We start from the raw sequence: 21895 nt of genomic DNA on the forward strand, positions 1-21895 counted from the left end.
ACTTTTTTGTTCAAAATTGTCCGATATGTTTCGTGTCACATCCTTTCTGTGATCTGTACATTTCTATTTATGCAGAGACATTTTGAGTCCAATCCCTTGTAAATGTCAAACGTGCTAATCCTCCTGCATCTTCTCAGTCCCCCTCTGTCGCGTTAGATGACTTCCTCTCGGCAGTGTCTATGTAGATTGGCACTCTGAAGCCAATGGAGTTAATTTAAAGAAACGATTTGGAGCGACTGTGCCCCTCTAACCCCTTTACCAACTCATCATCATGTATATTAGACACCCGCTCGCGGATAGCACTTGAGCTGCTATGGCCACAAAGACTTAGGAGCGTGAAATTGTGCTCTCAGAATCCCCCTGATGTTATAGCGCTGACTGTATTCAAACTCCGAGCTTTGAAACTCCATTACTTTCTCCATTCTAATGTTTAATCAGGGAGCTGACCTCTTGCTCTATAATGAGTGGACTGTCACATCGGCCAAGTCTCCATGTGCTCTCCGCAAATTTACATTAAGCCCCTTGAACTTGTCATGATTAGTGAGATTAATGGTCCAAAGGGATTGTCTGAGGGGAGTTTGCATGTCTTCCTTGTGTCCCAGGGTTCCCATTGGACATTTTACAATTCAGAGGGCGCAAGCTGAGGCCTGGGGGCCATGGGCAGCTCGTCTGGCTTTTTGATCTGGCTGCAAACTGACACCTTAGATCACTTCTGAGAATATCTGACCCCAAACTATAATGTATTGGCTAAAAAGGGTGGTCAATGCTACTGTTCTCTCTGATAATACTTAAGGCAATTAATAACAGCCACCATGTTGATTGCTCAGTAGTTCAGGTTATTGTAAATGGCATTGGTGATAACCGACTCCTAAACATTGTACATTGAAAAAAAGAAACAAGGATAATTATACACAAATTAATACTATACTGAGGATGGTAGTGACAACTGGGAAGTAGCAAGATCACAGATAATATGTTTATAAATGTGCATTTTTAACATATAGCTAGTGACTTTCGGTAATGTTAACGTTTCTGTCAATTATATGAACATTTCAAATAATGCTTTGTAACTTTGGTCTGTGTTTTAAATAGCCGCCTTGAAGTGTAACAGGCAAATCAAAATATGATGCTTCTAATTGTATGATAAGTATTTACAATTGGATAAAGTTAAATCATAAACGGGTACGTTATGTGTCTGTGTGCATGTGTTCCTAGGTTCCTTGTACTATGTACTTTGTAATATGTTCCTTTGTACTTTTGTGATATGAACATTTTTATTGTAATGATTTCGGGGGTGGGCTCTCATAAGGTTTTGCTTCGGCCCACTCCTTTTGGCCCCACTCGCTCAAATAAACAAAACAAAAAACTGCTGCCCAGCCTTCTAGAAAGTATTGAAACCTAAGGTGGCCCTTGGGTCAAAAACTTTGCCCATACCTGCTCTATTTGGATAAATCCCAAAAGTTTCCCTTTATGCTGTGGCACTTATCAATGACACTTATCAACATTTAGACCAAGTTAATTAAAGCATTTTACCAGTGTTTATTTTAATTTGGTAAATGTTTCAGACAGAACATACCAAAATACCTCTGTGGGGTACAGTTTTGGTTTGGTTTTATGGCTGGAAAACATTTAATTTTGTATCACAAGAAATATAAAGTGGATGTGTTTAAAACACAGAATAGATCAGATCCCTTATAGAAAATTAAATGCAAAATTACATTCAGGGGGTTCAACAAATAATCTAAACAAGTTATATCTAAACTATTGCTCTCTGTTGCTATTTGGGTCATTAAAATGCTTCTATTATGCATTTTTGTTTAAGTGTAATTGAATTACATTATAATTTCGTTGCTTTGTAAAAAGATACTGTGATCCAGTTTCATTCACTACCAAAAAATCATTTCTGTCATAAAAAAAGACTTGGCCATCTTGACTCCATTAAAAAGCAATAAATATGAAAAATAAGTTATCTAAAACATTTCAAGTATGAAATCCCTGGGCTGTAAACATCACCAGGGGCAAGCGTTGTGCACTTCTAATGCTGTTGACAGTTATTAAACCGGATCCATTTTCCAAAAAACACACTTGAATCCGCCTTCAGGATGCACAGACAAGCCCACAAAAGCAAAGCAATTTTCACTCATTTTGTGACACTGCTGGTTATCCAATCCTTACCCTGAGCATGTAACTGCATAAACGAATAATAAAACAGTTTTTTTGCTTTTCAACTTTATGGCTTTCTCTCCGGGCTATGAAAAAAACAAGCTCCCACTGTGCTTTTTGGTAATTTTATCATGTCATTTAAAGCAATCCTATCATTTCCTTTTCCCAGAGGCGAGGTGTCGTTTAGTAATAGCTTCCAGTCTCCGTCTCTCTGCCTCCTCGGCTCTCTTCCTCTCCTCTTTGAGCTCTTTGTAGCGCCACTTTGGTATTTGCAAGAAGTGTCCTCCTCCGTCTTTAGCGCTGCTTTTCCGCCGGATCTTCTCTGGCTCGTAGGTCGTCGGAGGGGCTTTGGAAATCCGGACTTTGGGGATACTAAAGCCGGGTCGGACGCTGCTCCTCCTCAGTACCATGTGCACCGGGAGCAAGCTGGTCCTCCTCAGCTCCAGCGGGTTGTTGAAGGTGACCAAACTGGAGCTGCGCTGTCTCGGGAATAGATTTTGGACCTGGAGACTGGCGCGGCGGTCGCTGGAGGTTTTGGCGACCAGTGTGACCCGGGAGTTTTGGAAGAGCTTGAGGTGCGTGTCGGTCCGGTCCTGGTTTATGGTGAGGAGCTCTTTGACGCGCTGCTGCCGAATGATTTCAGGTACAGCATAGCGCCGTTTGCCTACTGCGGGCGGGCTGTCCGGACAAATCTGAAATATTTCAAGTTGAATATACATAAGAAATAGTTCTGAAAGTTTAATGAAAAGCATTTACCCGTACCGCTAACTATTACTTGAATACTATGCCTATAAATACACCTGCTTCAACAACATTTAGCCTCTCCCAGCAAAGGTATAGCTCCAAAACTGGGGTGAAGGTAGAAGCTACCAAGCTGTTTCACGTTTAAATACATCTACGTGAGCCTTTACAAGATCCAAGTGTAGTTACACAAAATCAAACATGTCGATTTTGTAGCTTCTAACTTCACCCCAGTTTGGGGTTATATACCTATGCTAGGAGAGGCTAAACGCTAACAACATTTCCGTGACTGAGTGCATGCACTAAGACCAGACAGGTACACATCAACTCGTCTAAGCTCAGGTAAGAACATATATCAGTATGTTAAAATGGTGGCCTATTCCTTTAAATGTTCTGTCAACATACTTTTCCTTTCTCCTATTGTGGCTTTTGTTGCATCATGTTCTTCTTCTGGCGTTGATTTTGATATCAATAGTCTGACACCTATATCTTTAGATCTTGAAATGAAGAAAAAACGTCTTAATAGTATAAAATGTCTGAGGTGCATTTACACTGTTTTGGTGCAACAAAGATTTGCTTTTGTTTGCAATTTGCAGTGTTGGTAATCTCCCGTGACAAACCCCTTAAGAGATAACACTGGTATTAATTATATCTTTTAATTACTGAGAGTAATTGAGTTCCCTGATAAAAAAAAAACAGGGAGATTCGGTAAATCTGAAATTATTATAATAGTGTTATAATCCCGCATCAAAATATGAGCCACAAAATGAGCACAAATACAGACAAGATACATTTGTTTATGTGTTTGTTCCACTTTGTACTTACTGTATGGCACGCCACAGCGATGAAGGGGCTCCTCATGGCGGTTGTTACGGAGACCATGTGATCGATGACTCCCTCGTCGTCCGGGTTCGTGATGTTGGCGATGCTGAAGATGTTTCTCACTGTGTCCGAGATGCGTTGCAAGCAGCCGCGGGGCTCCTGAGCTTTGGCCACAAGGGGCGCCAGGGGGGGCCACTCCAAACTGGAAGGCAAAATGAGGAGAGTTCACTGGAAAGCTTGTCTCATTGGTCAAAGTTAAGGTATTGGGGACTCTGATTAGTTGCTCAGATCAGCAAAGAAAGGTACTTTAGAAAAATATCACAATTATATATTACTAACGTTAGATCAAATGGCAGGCCCGGGCTTTCAGTTATTTTTTTCAGTTACTTCCAAGCACCATTAGGCCTTGATCAAAGTCAGCTCAGGACTTAAGTGGGTAAAATAGAAACAAATTGAGCTAAATCATGTTTAAATTTGGAAAGAAAACACCCAACTTAGTGAACAATAAATCTCAAATAAAAAATGATAAAGTCTAAGCCACTGGTCAATACCACTTTGAGATAACCTGACCAGCTGTTCTCACTTCTATCTCTATCAATTCCAAAGAAAGTAGTCTCCAGTTTTTTAGAATAAACAGGAGAACAGTCTGCAGGCTGACTTTAAGAAGTGATTGTTACTTTCTTGGTTGGGAACATCTTCTTGCAGCCAATTGTATGTGTTTTGGGTATAAGAACTAGAGAGTCTGAAGAAAACAAGAAAGACTCACAGACCAGTGACTAAACTTTAATATACTGCCTGACCAAAAAACGGTTATGGTCTGGGGTTGCTGCAGTTGATCAGGGCAAGCTTCAGCAACACTATCTGGCCGAGGAATGAGATCAGCTGACTACCTAACTCACCGGGTTATTCCAGGATTTCTTCTTCCCTAATGGCATATTTCAAGATAACACTGACAGGATTTATCGGGCTCACATTGGTTCAGGGATGGCCATTTTTCACATACTTTTTTTGTGGTAACTTTCTTTTCTTTTGTATGTCTTTTTTTGTTTGTTTGTTTGGGTGAAACAACGATTTTGCTACTTATGAAAACCAAATGACCTGTATGAATCTGTAAACTGCAGCGGACACTGCCTCTCCATCAGTCGTGTCATCACCCAGGCTGTCTCATATCGGCCTGTGAACAAAGCCCATTCTCTGGCAGTGAAGTTACGGCCGAAGTCTTTTGCATCCAGCGAAGCACCTGAATGGAAAGCGTAATTGTAAGGTTCTATTTTAGCGTAGTATTTATTACCTTGATAATATAATTTATTTTCTCATTACCTGCCAACATGAGTGAGCGGACACAGTCGGCCCTTCCCTGCATGGCTGCCTTCATCAGTGCAGTGAAGCCGTGGCAGTTCCTCCTCTCGATGTCCAGCCCACAGTAGTAGTTCAGTAAGTAGTTGGTGATTGTTATGTGGCCTGGAAAGCATAAAGGAAGCACCATCTATTATAGAAAACGCTATCTCAATGGCCGCCGCCTGGGCGCCGCCATGTTTATTTCCCATACCGACTTTGAAGCTAAGCAGGGAAGTGCCTGGTTAGAACTGGGATGGGAGACCGTTCCTCCGATGCTAAGCAGGGAAAGGCCTGGTTAGGACTGGGATGGGAGACCGTTTGGGAACACCAGGAAGCCTGGCGACAGTACTGAGTGTGTGCGTGGTTGGTGTTATTACATCCGCGGCCGGCCCCCACGTGACGAGTCCCACCGCTCGCGGGCATTGGCCACGGGTCCATATGGACCGCGGTGCTGCTGTCCGAGGACAACCCGCCGTCACAAAAACGCGAGTGCACGAGATCTGACTGCCGTGCGTGTGCGCGCGTACAAACAGGGCGATGTGTGTGTGCGTGTGTGTGTATGTATGTGTGCGCGTGCGCATCCCAACCGGGCCATGTGTGCGTGTGTGTGCGTGTGCGTATGTGTGTGCGTGTGCGTGCGTGCCCAAAACCTCCTCAAACACGAGCCTCTAATCACACGCGCTGCTCCGACTGATTTATCCTCCGTGTGCGTAAAAGCGAAAATGACACTACAACTTAACGAGCGCATGGCCTGCACTGCGTAGTTTTTTTTCTTTTTATCTTTTTTTTTACTTTGCTGCTGTACCATTTGTTTTCTATTTTGCTTTCACGTATTGAGCCCAGAGGTACATTTTATTCTAAAGCAGCTTGGAAAGCATTGCCAATTTTATTGTAAGGTTATAAATACTGTCTAACAACGATAATTAGGCTATTTCATTTCTAAACCTACTCTTTATTTTTTGGATTGTAAACTACCGTGATGCACCAAACCACGGGTCCTGCACTTTGAACCAAAGCGTTAGAGCTGAACCCCTAATATTTATCCATAATTATTCCACTGTCTCTTGAATTCTATTCCCTGAGTTTAGCGAAAATATTGTCGTTGTAGTTTATAAGAAAGGAGCACGGGTGCATCAAACACTCCAATTGCAGTTTGTTTGACATTTTTTTTTGCATTCATTCTTTTACTCATTTGTAGTGGCCATAGTTTTTGGCATGGGTTGGGAACCACTGGTCTACAGCTGCACTGTGTGACGGGTTGGACATTTCTTTGTAATCACTCATAATCTCAGAATATCAAATGTGGAGACGAGCGAGGCCCGGCCGAAGGCCGGGTCTCAGCTAGTTTATTTAGATTTTGTTATCCTATTTAGCCTTTTTGTTACAAAAGCTAAATAGGATAAAGTAATCCGTATAACATTGATGACAAAACTGTAGACATAAGAATAGAAGGAAGAGGAAAATTAAAAAAAACGCATGTAGTTAACCTCTCATCCTCTGCCTGAACCGAGCACATTTTCACAGTTTCCTTTTACCCAAATTTGAAATATTTAAAGAACACCAAAGTATCAAAATAGCTACAAAAACGTGGATGAAAACGGAAAAAAAAGTGACGAAAACACAACTAAAGCGAGAAAAGAGCGTCAAAAACCGTGTCGGAAAAGCAACAAGAAGGTGACAAAAAAAAATGACAAAAAAACACAACAAAAAAGTGACACAGTTTTGTAGGTCTTAGCTTTCAAATGAGGCGTTACACTTTTGCTTTCCAGTCCAGAAGCTTTTATAAGTGGAGAAAATGTGCTTGGTTCAGGCGGGGGTAAGAGGCTACAAACACACACTGCTACACTATAGAGCTCAATAAACAATAAAACTATAAACAACACATAAATCACAGTGATATCTTACATGCTTTTGTTTACTTTGGGTTTCTTGAGCACGTTTAGCTGTTGAGTGGGTGTGTCTCTTACCTGCCTGAGCAGCAGTGATGAGCGCGGTGTTGCCTTCGCTGTCCTGCCAGTTCACGTCCAGATACGGACACTGGCACAGGGCGATGACCACATCCACGTAACCCTGGTAACAGGCCACCAGCAGCCCCATCTGCACCATTGGGACAGGAGAGGGAGAGAAAGATACAAGTAAGAAAAATGTGTTGAATGTTCACAGGCAATGACATTTGACATGGACATTCAAAAGTAATAGGTGCAGACATACAACACAGTACAAAAAATGTCTTCTATAGAATACAGTTTTGATAACACGGATGCATGACATTCTTCCTCATATGCACCGACCAAATGCATATTCATTGACAAAAGAAAGAACCAAGGACATGTTCTTAAAAAAAACACATTTACAGTAGTTTTACCAGTTTCTTATAGGAGAGAAGGCAGCCTAAGACTATCTCAGTGTGAAAAAAAACATGTTTCTGCTATTGTCGAACAAACAAATCTCGAGCTATGTTCCTCCTTTTTGATTCTGTATGCGTCTCCTATGGGACGCCGTGTCCTCAGATGGGACAGGTTCTCTTTCATGTCTGTGGATGCGAGAGTAAATGTTAGTCTCAGCCGTCTGGAAAACTGCTGTAAAAGTCGGGTATTTTCCGGAAGGTGTGACCCTCAGCCGCCAAGACAAACAGCTTCACCGCAGGGAAGAGCTGAGATTTCCAACACAGAAACCAAATATGCTCCATAAGTATAAATTATACTAAATAAATATCATTAATATTCAGTGGATATGCAGTTTGCGGCTGCAGTGCTGGTATAATGCAATGTTTTTCAAGCACTAAATAATTAAATGTCAACCTCCTTGTCCTCCCTGCTGAGACTCTTAATTAAAGCCAAGTGCTGGAAAAGTCAAGTATGTCGAAATACAAGTAAACTGCACAGAACTGCGGTCAATATAGTGAATCATAACTATGTCATTTGATACAACCAAAAAGGGAAATTCACACTATACATAGTCAAATCTGCTGTATATTTACACAGCCTTTGTGATGCTAATGCTATAAGTCATCATCCCTTATCATTAGGTTTGGGAGGAGAGATGGATACATACATTTAATTTATGCTTGCAATACTTTATCAATTCTGGTACATATCTGTGAGACAGCCCAAATATGCAGTTTTAATATTTCAGTAAGCATACTTCCACCTATTTCTAAAACATGGACTCAGAGGTAAAACATAACTTTTGCTATAAGAATTTGAGTGACCATTTCCTCCAACTACTTGCTGAAGAAACTCTATGGAAATCAAATCAGTCAACACCGAGCCCGAGTTACACCATTCCCCGCAGCAGTCCGAGAGCCAGTGCAGCCTGAGAGATGAATGGAGCCCGAACAAGTCAGCGCGCGGTGGAGGCAGTGATGGTATTGGCAGCTATGAGAGCTTTGAGAAGAAACATGGAGGTGGTCCTCACAATACGCGACTGCATAGACTGGGAAAAGTTCAGTGGACTAGTGCAGACCTGGGCAGACGTATTTAACTGTCTCTCCGATCCACATTCACATACCACCACCGTGCATTCTTGGCATCGCTCAGTCAAGTTGGTATGGACTCGTTTTTTGCCCTAAAGCGTGTCTGGCACAGGCTCAGCTGTCAGACAAAAGCCTACTTTCTCTTGCATGTTTAAAACTTTACTTTAACAAAGGTAGTATACAGAGTTAGTACAGCCATACAGCGAGACATTTCACCCCGTAAATAGAATGACTTAAAAGCAATCATTAAATCGGGCGGGTTTGTTATTGGTTGAAAATAGTAAAAAATTAAACTTGTCTTTGAGCAGGCTTGCTTGTACTTGTAACACAAGCACCATGAGATTTTACAGTTTTGTGATTACATGTAGCCAAATGTAGGATTCTAATACATGTGTGTCCTCTTCCACATGCTTTATTTTGATAACCCACAGTAAAAATATAATAATATAATTGTTAATGAGTGTTTAATGATATTTGCCCCTGAGACATAGAAACCTAAAATGTTGCAGTGTGACTTTAAACAAAAGTACAGTCACTGCAAAATGAAATGGACAACAGACTCTCCTCTCTGCTGATACTGCTATTACGACTACTATAAAAACTACATACTGGTTTTTATAGTTTCTCCCACTATGTGCACGATGCATGCACTACATACAGTACATTCAAAATCAGTCCAAAAATAAAACTTGATTAACTAACAGTACTATACTATAATGCAGCATACTGGGACTTTTTCCACTGCAAAGGAGGTTGAAAATTGAAGAGACTGGAACACAGCAACAAATTGTCTAAAGGTAATCACAGCAGGTTTGGCCCCCTTGATGAGCACCTCGGAGGGGAGACAAGGACAAAAATAACAGAAGCAGCAGCTCAACAAGTCTGCAGTAATCAACAGAGGTGCTTCTTCAGAGGGAGAACAAGTGTTTGTTGAGAAGACAAGGGACTGGGCAGAGGGCATTATTGTTTCAGGGCAAAATGATATGTTCAGATCTACAAAGCCAATTTCAAAAACGATTACGTGAAGAAAAGTCACTAGATTTGGTTTCCCTGCACCAGCGTGTTTGAGATGTTTTGCTTAATTAGTTTAACGAATGTTTAGATATTTTTGAACCTGAAGGAAAGTCACGCTCAGTGTCCTTTATATTTATTTGTACTGTGAAGCTTACAACCTTTGCACACATTACAAGCACATCACATCACATCAAATTAATTGATGTCAAATCCCTTTGGCAATGGCATATGGTCTTATATATAACGGCTTGGAAAAATGTGACAAATGGCATTTTTACTTAAAATGTTTTGAAGAAGGTTGAATCTTGGACATATTCTTTTTTTCTAATGAGATTTGAACTCTGTTTACTCCATTATTTGTCAGGTTTTTTTTAAAGTTTTTGAGTGATACATCGGGCCCACAAGTACATAATCAGTTAAAATAATCAGTTACGCCCAGTACATTATAATAAGGCAATACAATTCAGCAGTTAAAACAGCCTCTTTGCTGTCTCTTTGTTGTCTGTTCAAAAGAGATACAGAGTAGGGGAGGAATGAGAGACTATCTGTTTCTCTGTAACGTCTGCCTGATGGGAGAGTTTGCATTAATACAGTATTAGCTGATGCAGGTGTTCCTCAGTAGCCCCTGGAATTCTAAAAATAAAGTTTGCTTTCTTGCAATCGAATTCCTCAAATAAAGGTTACCGTTGTTTATGTGACTCCCTATTTGTTTAGAAGCATGTACTTATGACACAATTTAGTTAAAACCCAACAATTCAATGCCATAACTTTAAGTCTTATTTTTTTATTTTTTTATTGGCACATCCCAAAGTTGCTTGTTACAAAAGGTTCCAAGCTTGTACACTCTGAACACTGCCAGTACATCCACATTAACATAACACATCCACTCACACACATTACATGTAATCTGGCGGCTCTCCACACCTAAGAATAGAAAGGCTTACAGACCGAGATTAGTAACTGTGTAGCTTTAGTTAATGTGGAAGAGCTACATAAAATAGTAGTAATACTATTAATAATTATATTATTATTATCAATAGTAAGCAACTATTGTTGCAACAGCTGCCCTGGGGTAAAATGACAGAAACAAGGCTGCCAATCGGCACCGTTGACCCCTCCGACCACTTCCAACCACTCACACACATACGCTACATTCATACAGAAGCAAGGTGGGGGGAAGTGTCTTGTCCAAGGACACAACAACAGTCTGCACCTGCAGGAGCAGGGATTTGAACAGCCGACAACCAACCCTACCATTTGACCCACTGTCGTTTATGTCTGTGTTTTAACTAGTTCCAGAGTAACATCCTTTCAATATACCCTGTTAGTTCAAAACAGGGATTTCATTAACTTCAAAGGTATTGTGTAACATAAATTAAGTAGAATGTTGAAAGTGGAGAGTTAAAATAGACTTGGTAATCTTAATGTCTAGTCTGGAATCCCTTGGACTATAGCTTTGGAAATCTGGAGGCCCAAGTCAATGCTCTTAGAGACAGCAGGGCCTAAAGCTTTGGTAAGTTGGTCAGCATTAACGAACTTACTTAACCCAGTCAAGAGAGAAGCCGTCTGGAGGATAGTATAGTGATAAGACGATAAGAGCACTTCTCAATTATTTGAAAGGTTTTTGACCCAAAGGCTTTACAGGGAAGCCAAGGGTGAAAGGGCGTGAAGAGAGGAGGAAGACATTCAGCAAACTGCTGGAACCGGGACTGAAACCCACGACACTGAGGCCAGATAACAGTCCAGCAAAAACGCTCAGCAGCCTAACTGACTTCATGGCACATTTCTCTCAACATATTCATAGCAAATTGTGCATGCTGTGATTAGATTTGATGAAGAGGACAAAACGTTTGCTTCAAGTCCCATGGGTACTGTTTATCAATAGAAAAGTAGATAGTACAAAAGTTTTGTCTTGTAAATCAGGGTCTCTAAAAAAAAATGGCGAAAATGTATAGCTACTTGTGTTTCGTAGTAAAATTATGCAGTAACATGATTTTTACTTCACCCAATTTAGGTCAAAAATATAACCATACATTACCATATAAAATGTTGTAATCACTCACCAATTTGTACAGCTCTAGACCACAGTAAATTGTTTGAATTGCCATAAAAGGACTAGGTCACGCTCAAGCCTTATAGCAGCTCTCTCTTTCTTGCGCTGACTAGGCCCATGTTGTCGTCAATTGCCTCCCTGTTCAGTCTCTACAGCTCTACAGTCAGTCACATGGCTGTATCAAATCAAATGTGTATGACTGTTGCTTTGATTTTTCCACTCATCTGTATTGGCTTGCAGCGTCATCCCGTCCGCGTAACAATCTGCCAAGGCCAAATGTATGCCACGAAGCTGTAGCTTAGCCTAAGGCCTGGTATCGCTATTGGTCTGTTTGGACGGTGTGACACTCTGGCTGGGATAATGTCAGGTTTTTTCTTGGCAGCCATGACTTGAATGTAGCTGTCCCGCTGTGTTGCCTAAACTGACCCCTGTTCAGAGAGTGCACTGTGAAAAGAGAGAGGAGCAATGGAGGGCAGTACAAATGCAGTGACCTGTTGTGTCCCATGCACTGTACCGACCCAATAAATAAAAATGTTTGTCTTTTAAATAGGTTGACATTTCTTATCCTGTCCCTGAATTAGCTTTAGATGGACATGTGGACCGTTACATACATACTACTGAACTTATCACATACATGTGTTCCAACTAAATGGCCCATGCACTCTCAGATGTCCCTCTTGTTAGGTTTAACCCTGGGGTCACACCACACAGTGAAACAACGTGAACGCTTCCTGGTTGCACACAGCTAATCGACTTCATGCATGTGGCAAAAGGTGACCTCTGAACTGTCCCGGGCCAGTCGCTGTATGGGGTTTTGTCTGTTTCTGTCCCAAAATTGAATAATGAAGACATCTCTCCTATGATGTCACTGCACTGGTACTTCCTATGACCTCACCGGTGATTACAGACTGAACATCAGGAACGGACAGGGAGTGGTTGGACGCAAGCCACCACTACTTTGATGTTTGAAAAAAATGAAAGCTATAGATGTGGGTTAAGAGATTGTAAATATAAAAGCAAGAAATGGACGCAAACAATCTGCCTACTACAGATTATACCAAATGTGTTGTGCTTGAAACATTGATTCCCTTTTTAAAACAATAAGTAACTGCTCATGATAAAAGCATGTGATAAAGAGCTGAGTACCATCTAACTCAATTGCTAAAATGGCCAAAGCATAGGGAAATGTCATTATTGATTGGCCTTATTTTGGGCTGTGCTATTATGGCAGGAGAATGGTTTCATAGGTGCATTTGGATAGCTGCCTTTAAACATAACATTAAGAAGATAGTTTGTGCCAAAACTATGTAATTCTATGCAACCAGCCGTTGATAGTCTTATGTTCGGACTGCTCGCTCACACAAGGATGTCCTGCTGTAAAAGTAACAAAATGCACACTTTTTTAGAGACACATAAACGCACCTTTATGACCCCCACGCCCTGCCACACTGGAATGTCCCACTCTGAGAGGCTTCACTGTTTCACTGTTAGTGCTCAGGGCTGTTCAGTCTTTGAGATCTACACTCAACCCTGAGTTTTGAATTTGATCTAACAGTTGAATGACTATAAAATCCTGTAGGTCTCGGTTTAGTCTGAATTAAGCTAATAGGTTTCTACATCAGACCAGATACTTATACAAGGCCTGCAGGACCTGCAGCAAGCACATGCCCAATGATCTCAATACCAGAAGCTTCTTAGGTTAGTTTGCATAAGTGACAGAGCTTGTGGTCACTGTCTGCCTGGGTCTGCCCAGTGTGACTGCTGCTGGAACTGCTTTGACAAGGTATAGGTTATGAGGCTGGTCTAAAACCAAATAAGTCTCCATATTTGATGGGGACTGATCTAGTAGCATACTGTTCTCACCCTGTTGTTCCTGTCGGTTTGCTTGACCTCCTCCTCCTTGACCCCATGCCGAATCATGATCCTGACGATGGCCGCATTGTTGGAGCAGCACGCCTGGAAGAAGGACAGCGGATCGGGGCTCTCCGGGGTCGGGGTGCGCTCTGAGTCCGCGAACACATCATCAGGCGGGTAAAAGGAGTCGTCCGACGCGATGGTTCTGCAGTCATCCAAGTCTTCAAAGTCCACTTCCTCAAAGTCTTCTTCATCATCACCATCGTCGTCGTCGTCGTCGTCCTCCTGGCACGAGCCCTGGTACTCACTGTGGGACAGGGGCTCCTCTGTGATCGTAGGGTGAACTTGAGTGACTTTCCCCGGCACTTTCAGAAGCTGCTGCGGCTGATGCTGGAGTTTGAGTCGGACCGACGAGACGCCTCCTCCATCCCTGTCGTCTGTGATCAGCACCATCTAACCCCCCAGCCCAGGACACTGTCCCCGGGGTACAGTGCAGCCTGGCGCGAGGCTCATGTGGGCATGGGAAAGCAGAGCTGGCAGATGACCGCTGGAAAGCGCGTTAGTTCACATGGAAAGTCCAAACAACTCCTCTTGTCACTGCTGGTTTTTAAAACAACAATCCTTTATCGCTTTGTGCTTACGCTTATCCATCTGTCATTTACGCATGCTTGAATTTGACTTGAGCGCGTCTATCAGATTCAGAGCGACGAACATGACACAAAGTAACTTCTCCGCAATAAACAAATCGGAAGAATAAACACGAATCGGAAGAAATCAAACGTCCAAACCACATGCACCGATATAAAAGCGGCATGCACTCGAATAGAGGAGTTACAACATTGAGCCGAGTAAAAGTGCTGCGCACACAAGCGTCCCATGCAGGGCGGAGAGACAGCAGTGTGTCAACCTGTAGTCCCCTAATCCGATTAGGTCAGACTGGGACTTCTCTCTCTCCCTCTCTGGCCATATAGGCTATGGATGTCAGATTAACTCTCCACTGACAATGCGCGCACTGGATAATATCCCTTCAGTCTTAGGGATTTGTTTATTTAGAAAGACACAATCATATGACTGTTATTTTTGCATTTTTGTTTTGTTAAGACATAGGCTATAGATCTCACAGTGTTGTCTGACCATGAGTGGCCTAAAATAAGTGTTTCTTACTAAATTTGAGCATAACAATAATATTTTAATGGTTTATTTGGCAAGTGAAAAAAACATATACATTTACTGAAGATATACCTTCCTTCCATTATTAATAGCCTATCTCAGTTTGCTGGCATTGGCTGCTGTGGAAAAACGAGCTCTGGGCAGTCCCAGTGTGAGCCCATTATTATTATGGCTCCATTTACCCCCTGCTGAGAACACTGACAGGACTGACTCCCCCTGGACTCCTCTGTCTCTATAGTGTCAGACTGCTGCTGCGAGGGGTGACTATGTATTTACACCTATATACTTCAGACATTAGCCTATATTTAAAGCTATAAGAGGTGGTAGTTATCAATCAAATATTTCCTGTATCATTTTGGTAGACTGAGTTAGGGTTAAGCTTATTCATAAAATACCAAAATACTGCCTCCGTGTATTTTCCTGCCTATTACAACGCTGTTACAGTGCTGTAAAGTGCAGCCTTTTTTCCAATGAAGTCAGCTTTATAACTCATCAAAAGGAATGGTTCTACTTGAGTACATACTGTATTGTGGTTCCTCTACTACGCACTGCTGGAGATTTAGAACCATGTTTAAAGCTTTAGTCCAGATGTGTGCTCTGGCTTTTGCCTTCTGCTCGACCCGGGTAAATATCACAAATTAAATGAAATTACCCCTGCTCTGTGTTGAGCAAGAACAGTAGAGTCCATTTGCCACTTGAATGTAGATGGGAATAGCAGACAGATTACAAATGTAAACATAACACATACGCATTTTTGCTTATCTATCATATTTTTATTCAGACATTTTCAAAATAAAAGCATGACAAAATGAGTCACAAGTCAAGAGTATATCAAGCTGTGTAAGTCTTGAAAACAATATAAATACAGAGGGTTGCAAAAAAGGGTTATCTGAGAGCTTGTCCACACAAAATGCTTGCAGATTGCAGCTCGAAGAGACATGATTTTCTGGCAACAAATGGGGGGAAAGGCACAAAAAAGAATACAACATTTTGCGGAAACAAAACACTATCCCGCTGTGCCAAAATCATTACTCAAATGTAATTTCCCCCGTTGGTGTCCAAGTAATAGGTGGGCCACAGCAAATACATCAGACACATTGACAACATAAAAATGGTTTCTATTCAAAAAAATGACATCCGTTTGAACCGTTCACGTTTAAGACTGATTCAAAAGAGCCCACGCAGTCATGAACGTCACATCTCTTTTTCAAATGCCGCACTATCCAATGCCAGGGCAGTCCCACATGCGCACCAGGCCTGTACTTGTGCATACCCGCTGCTTGAGAGCTGTACAAAGGCCTACTATAAGTCTGCTCCTACAAGTGCCGATGTGTCCCAACAAGCGAGTGTTTATCTTTCTCAAGGTTACCCCTGGAGATGTTTACTCTGACATGGTAAAACACAGGCTGATTCAAAGAAAAAAGCTTGATTAGGCATTCTTCACATTATTTCTCATCAGTGAATTGGGCCAAAAAGAGGAGCAACACTTGATAAGAGCAGACGGACGGGCAGGGAGAAGGCTCTCACAAGTGGATGAGCAAAGCAATCTTAACGAGTGATTGGCTAATTCCAATCACCCAGAAACAACTTTTAATCAAGTTGTTTTTTTTATTATGTACTTATGTTCTTTTCTGAGTCCTCCGACATTTCTGCCAATCAAGGAAACTCCCCAAGAATAAAGCTTTGTGAAACACTGGTAATGGATTTATAATTTCTACACGGATTGTTGACATCCGAAGAGATCAAGCCATATCTGCTTTATAGACATGATACATGGTACAAAATAAATATCTTCATTCTGATCGTGTTGCCCCTTTGACAATTTCTGATGAACTACTCGATGGCGAGTCCATGTCCTCTTGATGTATGAAGTCTATAGGCTTAATCATTCCATGCTGCCGTTCCCTGAAAGAAATATATATCTGTTATTGCCTGGAGTCACAATACAGTGATAAGACATGTAATCTTTCTGAGAGTGTTGGTAATGCGTGAGATACATTGGAGTCGCCGTTTGTTATTTGGGGGGATCTTTGGTAATACATATCAGGAATGAATCCCTTAAGCCAACTACTTTCACTACTATTATATTTCTATAAAGTAGTGTATAGTTACTTTACACATCTCTACAACTGTTTCTCACTACACATAATACTTTAAGGTGATCATACATCCACGGTGTTCCCTGCCTCCTTACCCTGGCATGAGTTCACAGTGAAGGCCCAGAAGATCCCTAAACTGGGGCCTTCCTGTCTGCTGTCCTGTCTCCTTCACACTGCTCTGCCACATTTGTCATGTCCCTGGAGATCTGATGTTATGGACAAAGTTTAAAAAAAAACACACAAAAAACAGCAGAGGTTGCACAATAAGGTCAACGCCAGAGCCGAGGCTTTGCTATGACATCACTTTTGAAAATAAACCAAAGAAACACACACAAAATTGTCCAACCATATGTTGAGCTGAAGCTCTCGGTCGAAATGAATAAGTTTAGAGCCTTCATTCGTGCTCTGACTGCTGTGGGTTGTATGCATTTAAAAGATGTCAGACACTTTATGAAATGTGAAGTGTGGAAGAAAAAGGAACATAATCTCGACTGCAGCCTAAACATTATGTTAATCACTGAATGTGTCACTGCCTGTATAGAGAAAATTCACTTATTTATCATTTAGATTTTAAGACTGGTGTTCTTCACCATGTGCTTTGTGGCTAGATAATTCCCTATAGGTTCCTTTACACAATGTCTGCTTCTGAAGCTTTATACGCTTCTTGTAACCACTGTCACAAATGAAACCACTAGATTAGTACCCCCAATTATCAAGTCTATTAGGAGATGCTCAGAAATAGTAACTAATGAAAAGTGTGAAAAATCCTAAAAGAAACCAGACCGGTTGTGTACTAACTACAGTGTTACTTTTTAACTCTTTGTAGCTTACAGGACACGCTGAGGTTCAAAGCTTGACAGAATTCTTCCTCTGCTGTGTCATATGGGTGGAGGGCCCACAGTTATCGTATTGGTGCAATATCCTCAAACTTTACCACCACTGGAGAAAATGCTTACTGTATGAGTGAATCCACTCAACCAAAATACAATCTGCCTATTGTCTGGATGGTTATTTATTGATGCTGATACAGCTGTGTAAAACGTTCCAATGATCATAATGTCACCACAATTACTATTAGGATTTATGCATCTGAAGGAAATCAGTGGCAGAGTGGTTGGCCCAATTGTGTCTCTTAAAAAGGGAAGTTGTGGTTGTGGAAAGGAAGAAGGAGAAGAACGAGAAGAAGAAGAAGAAGAAGAAGAAGAAGAAGAAGAAGAAGAAGAAGAAGAAGAAGAAGAAGAAGAAGAAGAAGAAGAAGAAGAAGAAGAAGAAGAAGAAGAAGAAGAAGAAGAAGAAGAAGAAGAAGAAGAAGAAGAAGAAGAAGAAGAAGAAGAAGAAGAAGAAGAAGAAGAAGAAGAAGGAGGAGGAGGAGGAGGAGGAGGAGGAGGAGGAGGAGGAGGAGGAGGAGAAGTGGTAAGATACCTTTGTAGCTTCAGTTTCCCCTGGGGGAGACTGACAGAAGCGCTGTTGCGACTGCACACATCTGACCCTCTGACCACAATCATTCATTTATGCGCACATATCATTCATCCTGGCCTATTGTACATGTTTTTAGTGGTAGGGGAAACCGAAGTACCCAGAGGAAACCTACACAGACACGGGGAGAACATGCAAACTCCACACAGAAAGGCCCCATCCAGGTGGGAATCGAACCCGAAACCTTCTTGCTGTGACGCACAAGTGCTAACCGCTGTACTACTGTGCCGTCTTTTGTTAAGCTTTCTTCACGTGCTTCAGTCTCCTTGTGCAAGTGAATCAATTATTGCTTGGGAGTGACCAGTAACTCACTACATCTTTCCAAGTACCTCCCTATAGAGAGTCACTCTCCTCTCGTGAGAGGTTGACCCCACGTCATTGAAGGGTGGGTCAAACGCCAAGGACAAATAGTCACAGTCGTAGTTTAGACCAGTGGTTCTCAACCTTTTGGAGCCGCGACCCCCATTATAACAGGTAAAGGGGTTGGTGACCCCCCGCCCGGGTTTTACGGTGAAAAATAGGAACATTAGCCTACATAATTCTTAAAAAACAAAGAAAAAAACAAATGGCTGAAATAAAATTCATCAAACTATGATCAAATAATGGTACTCTGGTAAAGTAGCAAACACATGCTACAATAAAACATTAGATTATATGATAATGAAAATATGTATATTTTATATAAATGATCTGGTGACCCCCCAAATTTGTCTCGCGACCCCCTTGGGGGTCCCGACCCCCAGGTTGAGAACCACTGGTTTAGACAATAGAGTGTAGTGCTCATATTTTTCTTTAATATCTTTGGGAAAATTAACCCTGTTTTTTGGACGCTTAGGGGCATTTTTAAAGTGGTACGCCTAAATTATGTCATGGAGCACCTAACTGAAAAAGTTGCCCTGATAAAACCAACCTAAATTGCTTGTAGCCCTTCCTTATAAGTATGTACTTAAACAGATGAGCAAAGAGTGTGTGAATGTTGGTCGTTTGGCCTTTCAGTGCGATTTAACTAACAACCAAATCTGAACGACTTAAAGAAGTATTTGAACACATTTGGAACACAGTACTCAGTGAACAACACACAAAAGCTTTGACCATTTAGCTTGTGCAGCTACTTCCTACCTGCTCTTACTGTAAAAAAAAAAAAAAATGTTTCCGTGTGTGCTGTTATTTTTAATGCGGCAGCGGCGGGCAGCATAAATACAGGAGCACATAAGCCAAATACATAAGAGACTGTGAGGAGATGGGTCGTGTGTATGATAAATGAACTTAAGCTAACACAGGCAGAAGGGAGCAGGCAATAAAAGCCATTCTCCACTGCAGCCTGACAATTTGTGCAAAGGCAGCTTTGTGCACCTCATGCTGCTCATTAAAGATTGCAACCTGCCTCAAAATAGCCAGTCAGTCAAATGGACAATGATGAATACTAAACGGTGAGGTCTGAAGAAATGACTGGCTGTGAGTGCAATTAAAAGCAATAGCGTTTTTGAAACTATTTTTTAATTACTCTGCTATTGTGTTAAGCCTTTCTTCCTGTCTTCATTGTTATCCTCCTGTTCTCACTTTCTGCCAAGGTAGAAGTTGGAAACCTTAATCATGCCATCCTGCTTGTCGCTGTCAGATAGAAATTCATAATTCAGTGAAACTGTTTAGTGACACCATAACTCTAATGCAACCAAGCCATCTCAGGTCACACACATTTACTTAAGATCTGATCTAAAAAGTACAAACTTACTAATAAAAATGATCAAAATTGTTGGTCTCTTTGTGGGTGTGTGACAGTACAACAGCATTAATTTTTCAGATCCCATATTACAAGGCACAACACAGCAATTATTGACTTTGTAAAATAATATAATCTACACACCCAACTGCATCTAGTTTTTTTTGTCTATTCAAAAGCATTAAAATGGGCATATCAATCAAAATGATACTTACACTTCAGGCAGTAGACTTTTAAGGAAGTGGTCAATTTGTTCCTTTGACAAGTCTCCATCCACATAAGCCAGGTAGGTGTAGAGCTGGACAAAGGTACTGAAGGGTATCCTGGCAGCGCCCCCTTCTTCATCCTCTGTCAGGATTTCACAAGCAATCTTCAGGGCACTCATCAGGGTCTGCGCATAAAAAAAAGACGAAAAAAACCCCCATAATTAATCACTTAAACATCATTGTGTACTTCAGCGATGCAATGAAATGGTAATTGTCCTGAAAGTCTTCACTGAATGTCTTGTTTTCCTTCACCACAGGCAGCACTTTGGTCATTTGAGGTTGTTGAAATATAATTAATCTTAACATCATCCAAGTATGGACATGAAATGTAAACCTATAATAATCATCCTCAGCTCAGGGGCCACACTGCCCTCATGTGGTCATTGTGCCACAGTGAGCTTACAGTATACAGTACCAATGGGCCAAAGCAAGTCCCAGTTCTAATAGGCTCCTTAAATTAACAATTGTGAAATATCTTTATGTACACACAATACGGCCATTATATTATTTGTTATGACACGGTTAAAAACTTACCCCACCCAGAGCACTGCAACCCAAAGCAAAAAACTCCATCCAGGCAATGTCTGAGCTGAAGTTTCCCAGCTGCAGTAGAGTCTGCATCTGTTCACTGGGCAAACACAAGGCCTTCCATTTGTCCTCAAGAGCATCCTTGCTGCATGTTTCTTTTGATCCCAGCTAAAATAATAATTAAATTAAAAAGGTTCAGAGACAACAGTGCATAAATTAGTGTCAAATTAAAAAAATTAAGAGTTGTAGTAGGAACCAATTTATGTAGGGTCTTCAGTAAACCTGGTGTAAGGCCCGTGCCCGTTTTCTGAGGGGCCACATTCATCTCTAGTCTGTCTTTGATTGGCAGAGTCTCTCCTTTAGACAGTGCAGCAAAATATCTGTTAAAATGAACAATCATAATGAAAGAAAAATCAAGTGCACAATAAAATCATCCTTGGGTCACTTACGCTGCTGACCAAACAAGAATATCCTTAGGTTGAGTCCGGATGGCTGCCTTGGTGAAATTTTTTAGAATATCTGCCAGCTCGGGGGGGATGTGGATTTGCTGAGAACAGTACATTGTGTCTGGAAGAGGCATGGCTATAATGAAGAGAAAATGTGCAAAGATTCAAATGCGTTCAGTCCACCCTCTCCAATTTGCATTAATATCTGCCTGGACATTCAACATTTTGTGAAGTAGTTCGAAAACTTTTCCCACAATCATTTTTAACATGTAACATTCTGATCCAGGACAGACCTTGACTTTTAAACAGGTCTACCCGGGACTAATATACCCCACACAAAAAAAGACATTGATTTTATCGAAAAGGGAAAATTATGTACAAAAAAAAATGTACCAAGAAAAAGTGCTTTGTGAATCTTTGGTTATTGGACGTCTTTTTACGCATCGGCAAAAGAGACAACATAGCAGTTTGTAACCGTAGAACGGGTAACATGAGGCACTGTCTGGAGACAAAGGACTGTGGCAACTACTGGGTAGTTTCAAACGTGTAATTAAAAAAAAAAAACACACAAAAAGTAACTAACTGATAGAGGTTTAATGTACCTGAGGTTGATAATCCAGGGATCTACTGATGTTGCGGGTAATCGTCTGTTAAATGTGATCCGTCGCCTAGCAACCATCTACTTCTTCATAGTTTTAAACTAACTCACTGACGCCCCCTATGAGCAGAC

The 21895-nt window shown here is 41.3% G+C and overlaps 2 protein-coding genes across 2 annotated transcripts; both read right to left on the reverse strand.

The window, feature by feature from the left end:
* Window positions 1-1880: 1880 nt before the first annotated feature.
* On the reverse strand, window positions 1881-14335 carry ankrd33ba (ankyrin repeat domain 33ba). Its single transcript, XM_079576453.1, has 6 exons — window positions 13470-14335; window positions 7032-7161; window positions 5047-5187; window positions 4825-4966; window positions 3730-3928; window positions 1881-2855 (listed from the first exon to the last, which is right to left on the reverse strand). Exons 1-6 carry the CDS (start codon window positions 13911-13913, stop codon window positions 2316-2318), a joined length of 1596 nt encoding a protein of 531 aa, XP_079432579.1. The 5' UTR covers window positions 13914-14335; the 3' UTR covers window positions 1881-2315.
* Window positions 14336-15414: 1079 nt separating this feature from the next.
* ropn1l (rhophilin associated tail protein 1-like) lies at window positions 15415-21299 on the reverse strand (the record flags this gene model as incomplete). The annotated part of the gene is made up of 5 exons (XM_079576553.1): window positions 15415-16535; window positions 20141-20316; window positions 20726-20887; window positions 20976-21099; window positions 21169-21299. 5 exons carry the CDS (start codon window positions 21297-21299, stop codon window positions 16424-16426), a joined length of 705 nt encoding a protein of 234 aa, XP_079432679.1. The 3' UTR covers window positions 15415-16423.
* Between the last annotated feature and the right edge of the window lie 596 nt (window positions 21300-21895).

Source organism: Gobius niger (assembly GCF_951799975.1).
Source record: "Gobius niger genome assembly, chromosome: 18".
Taxonomy (NCBI): Eukaryota; Metazoa; Chordata; class Actinopteri; order Gobiiformes; family Gobiidae; genus Gobius; species Gobius niger.

Coding starts and splice junctions, on each gene's coding strand:
- ankrd33ba (XM_079576453.1), bottom strand. CDS start 13,913: ATGGTGCTGATCACAGACGACAGGGATGGAGGAGGCGTCTCGTCGGTC. Junction 7,162..13,469: donor AAACCGACAGGAACAACAGG/GTGAGAACAGTA, acceptor CCAATGGTGCAG/ATGGGGCTGCTGGTGGCCTG. Junction 4,967..5,046: donor CCGCTCACTCATGTTGGCAG/GTAATGAGAAAA, acceptor CTTTCCATTCAG/GTGCTTCGCTGGATGCAAAA.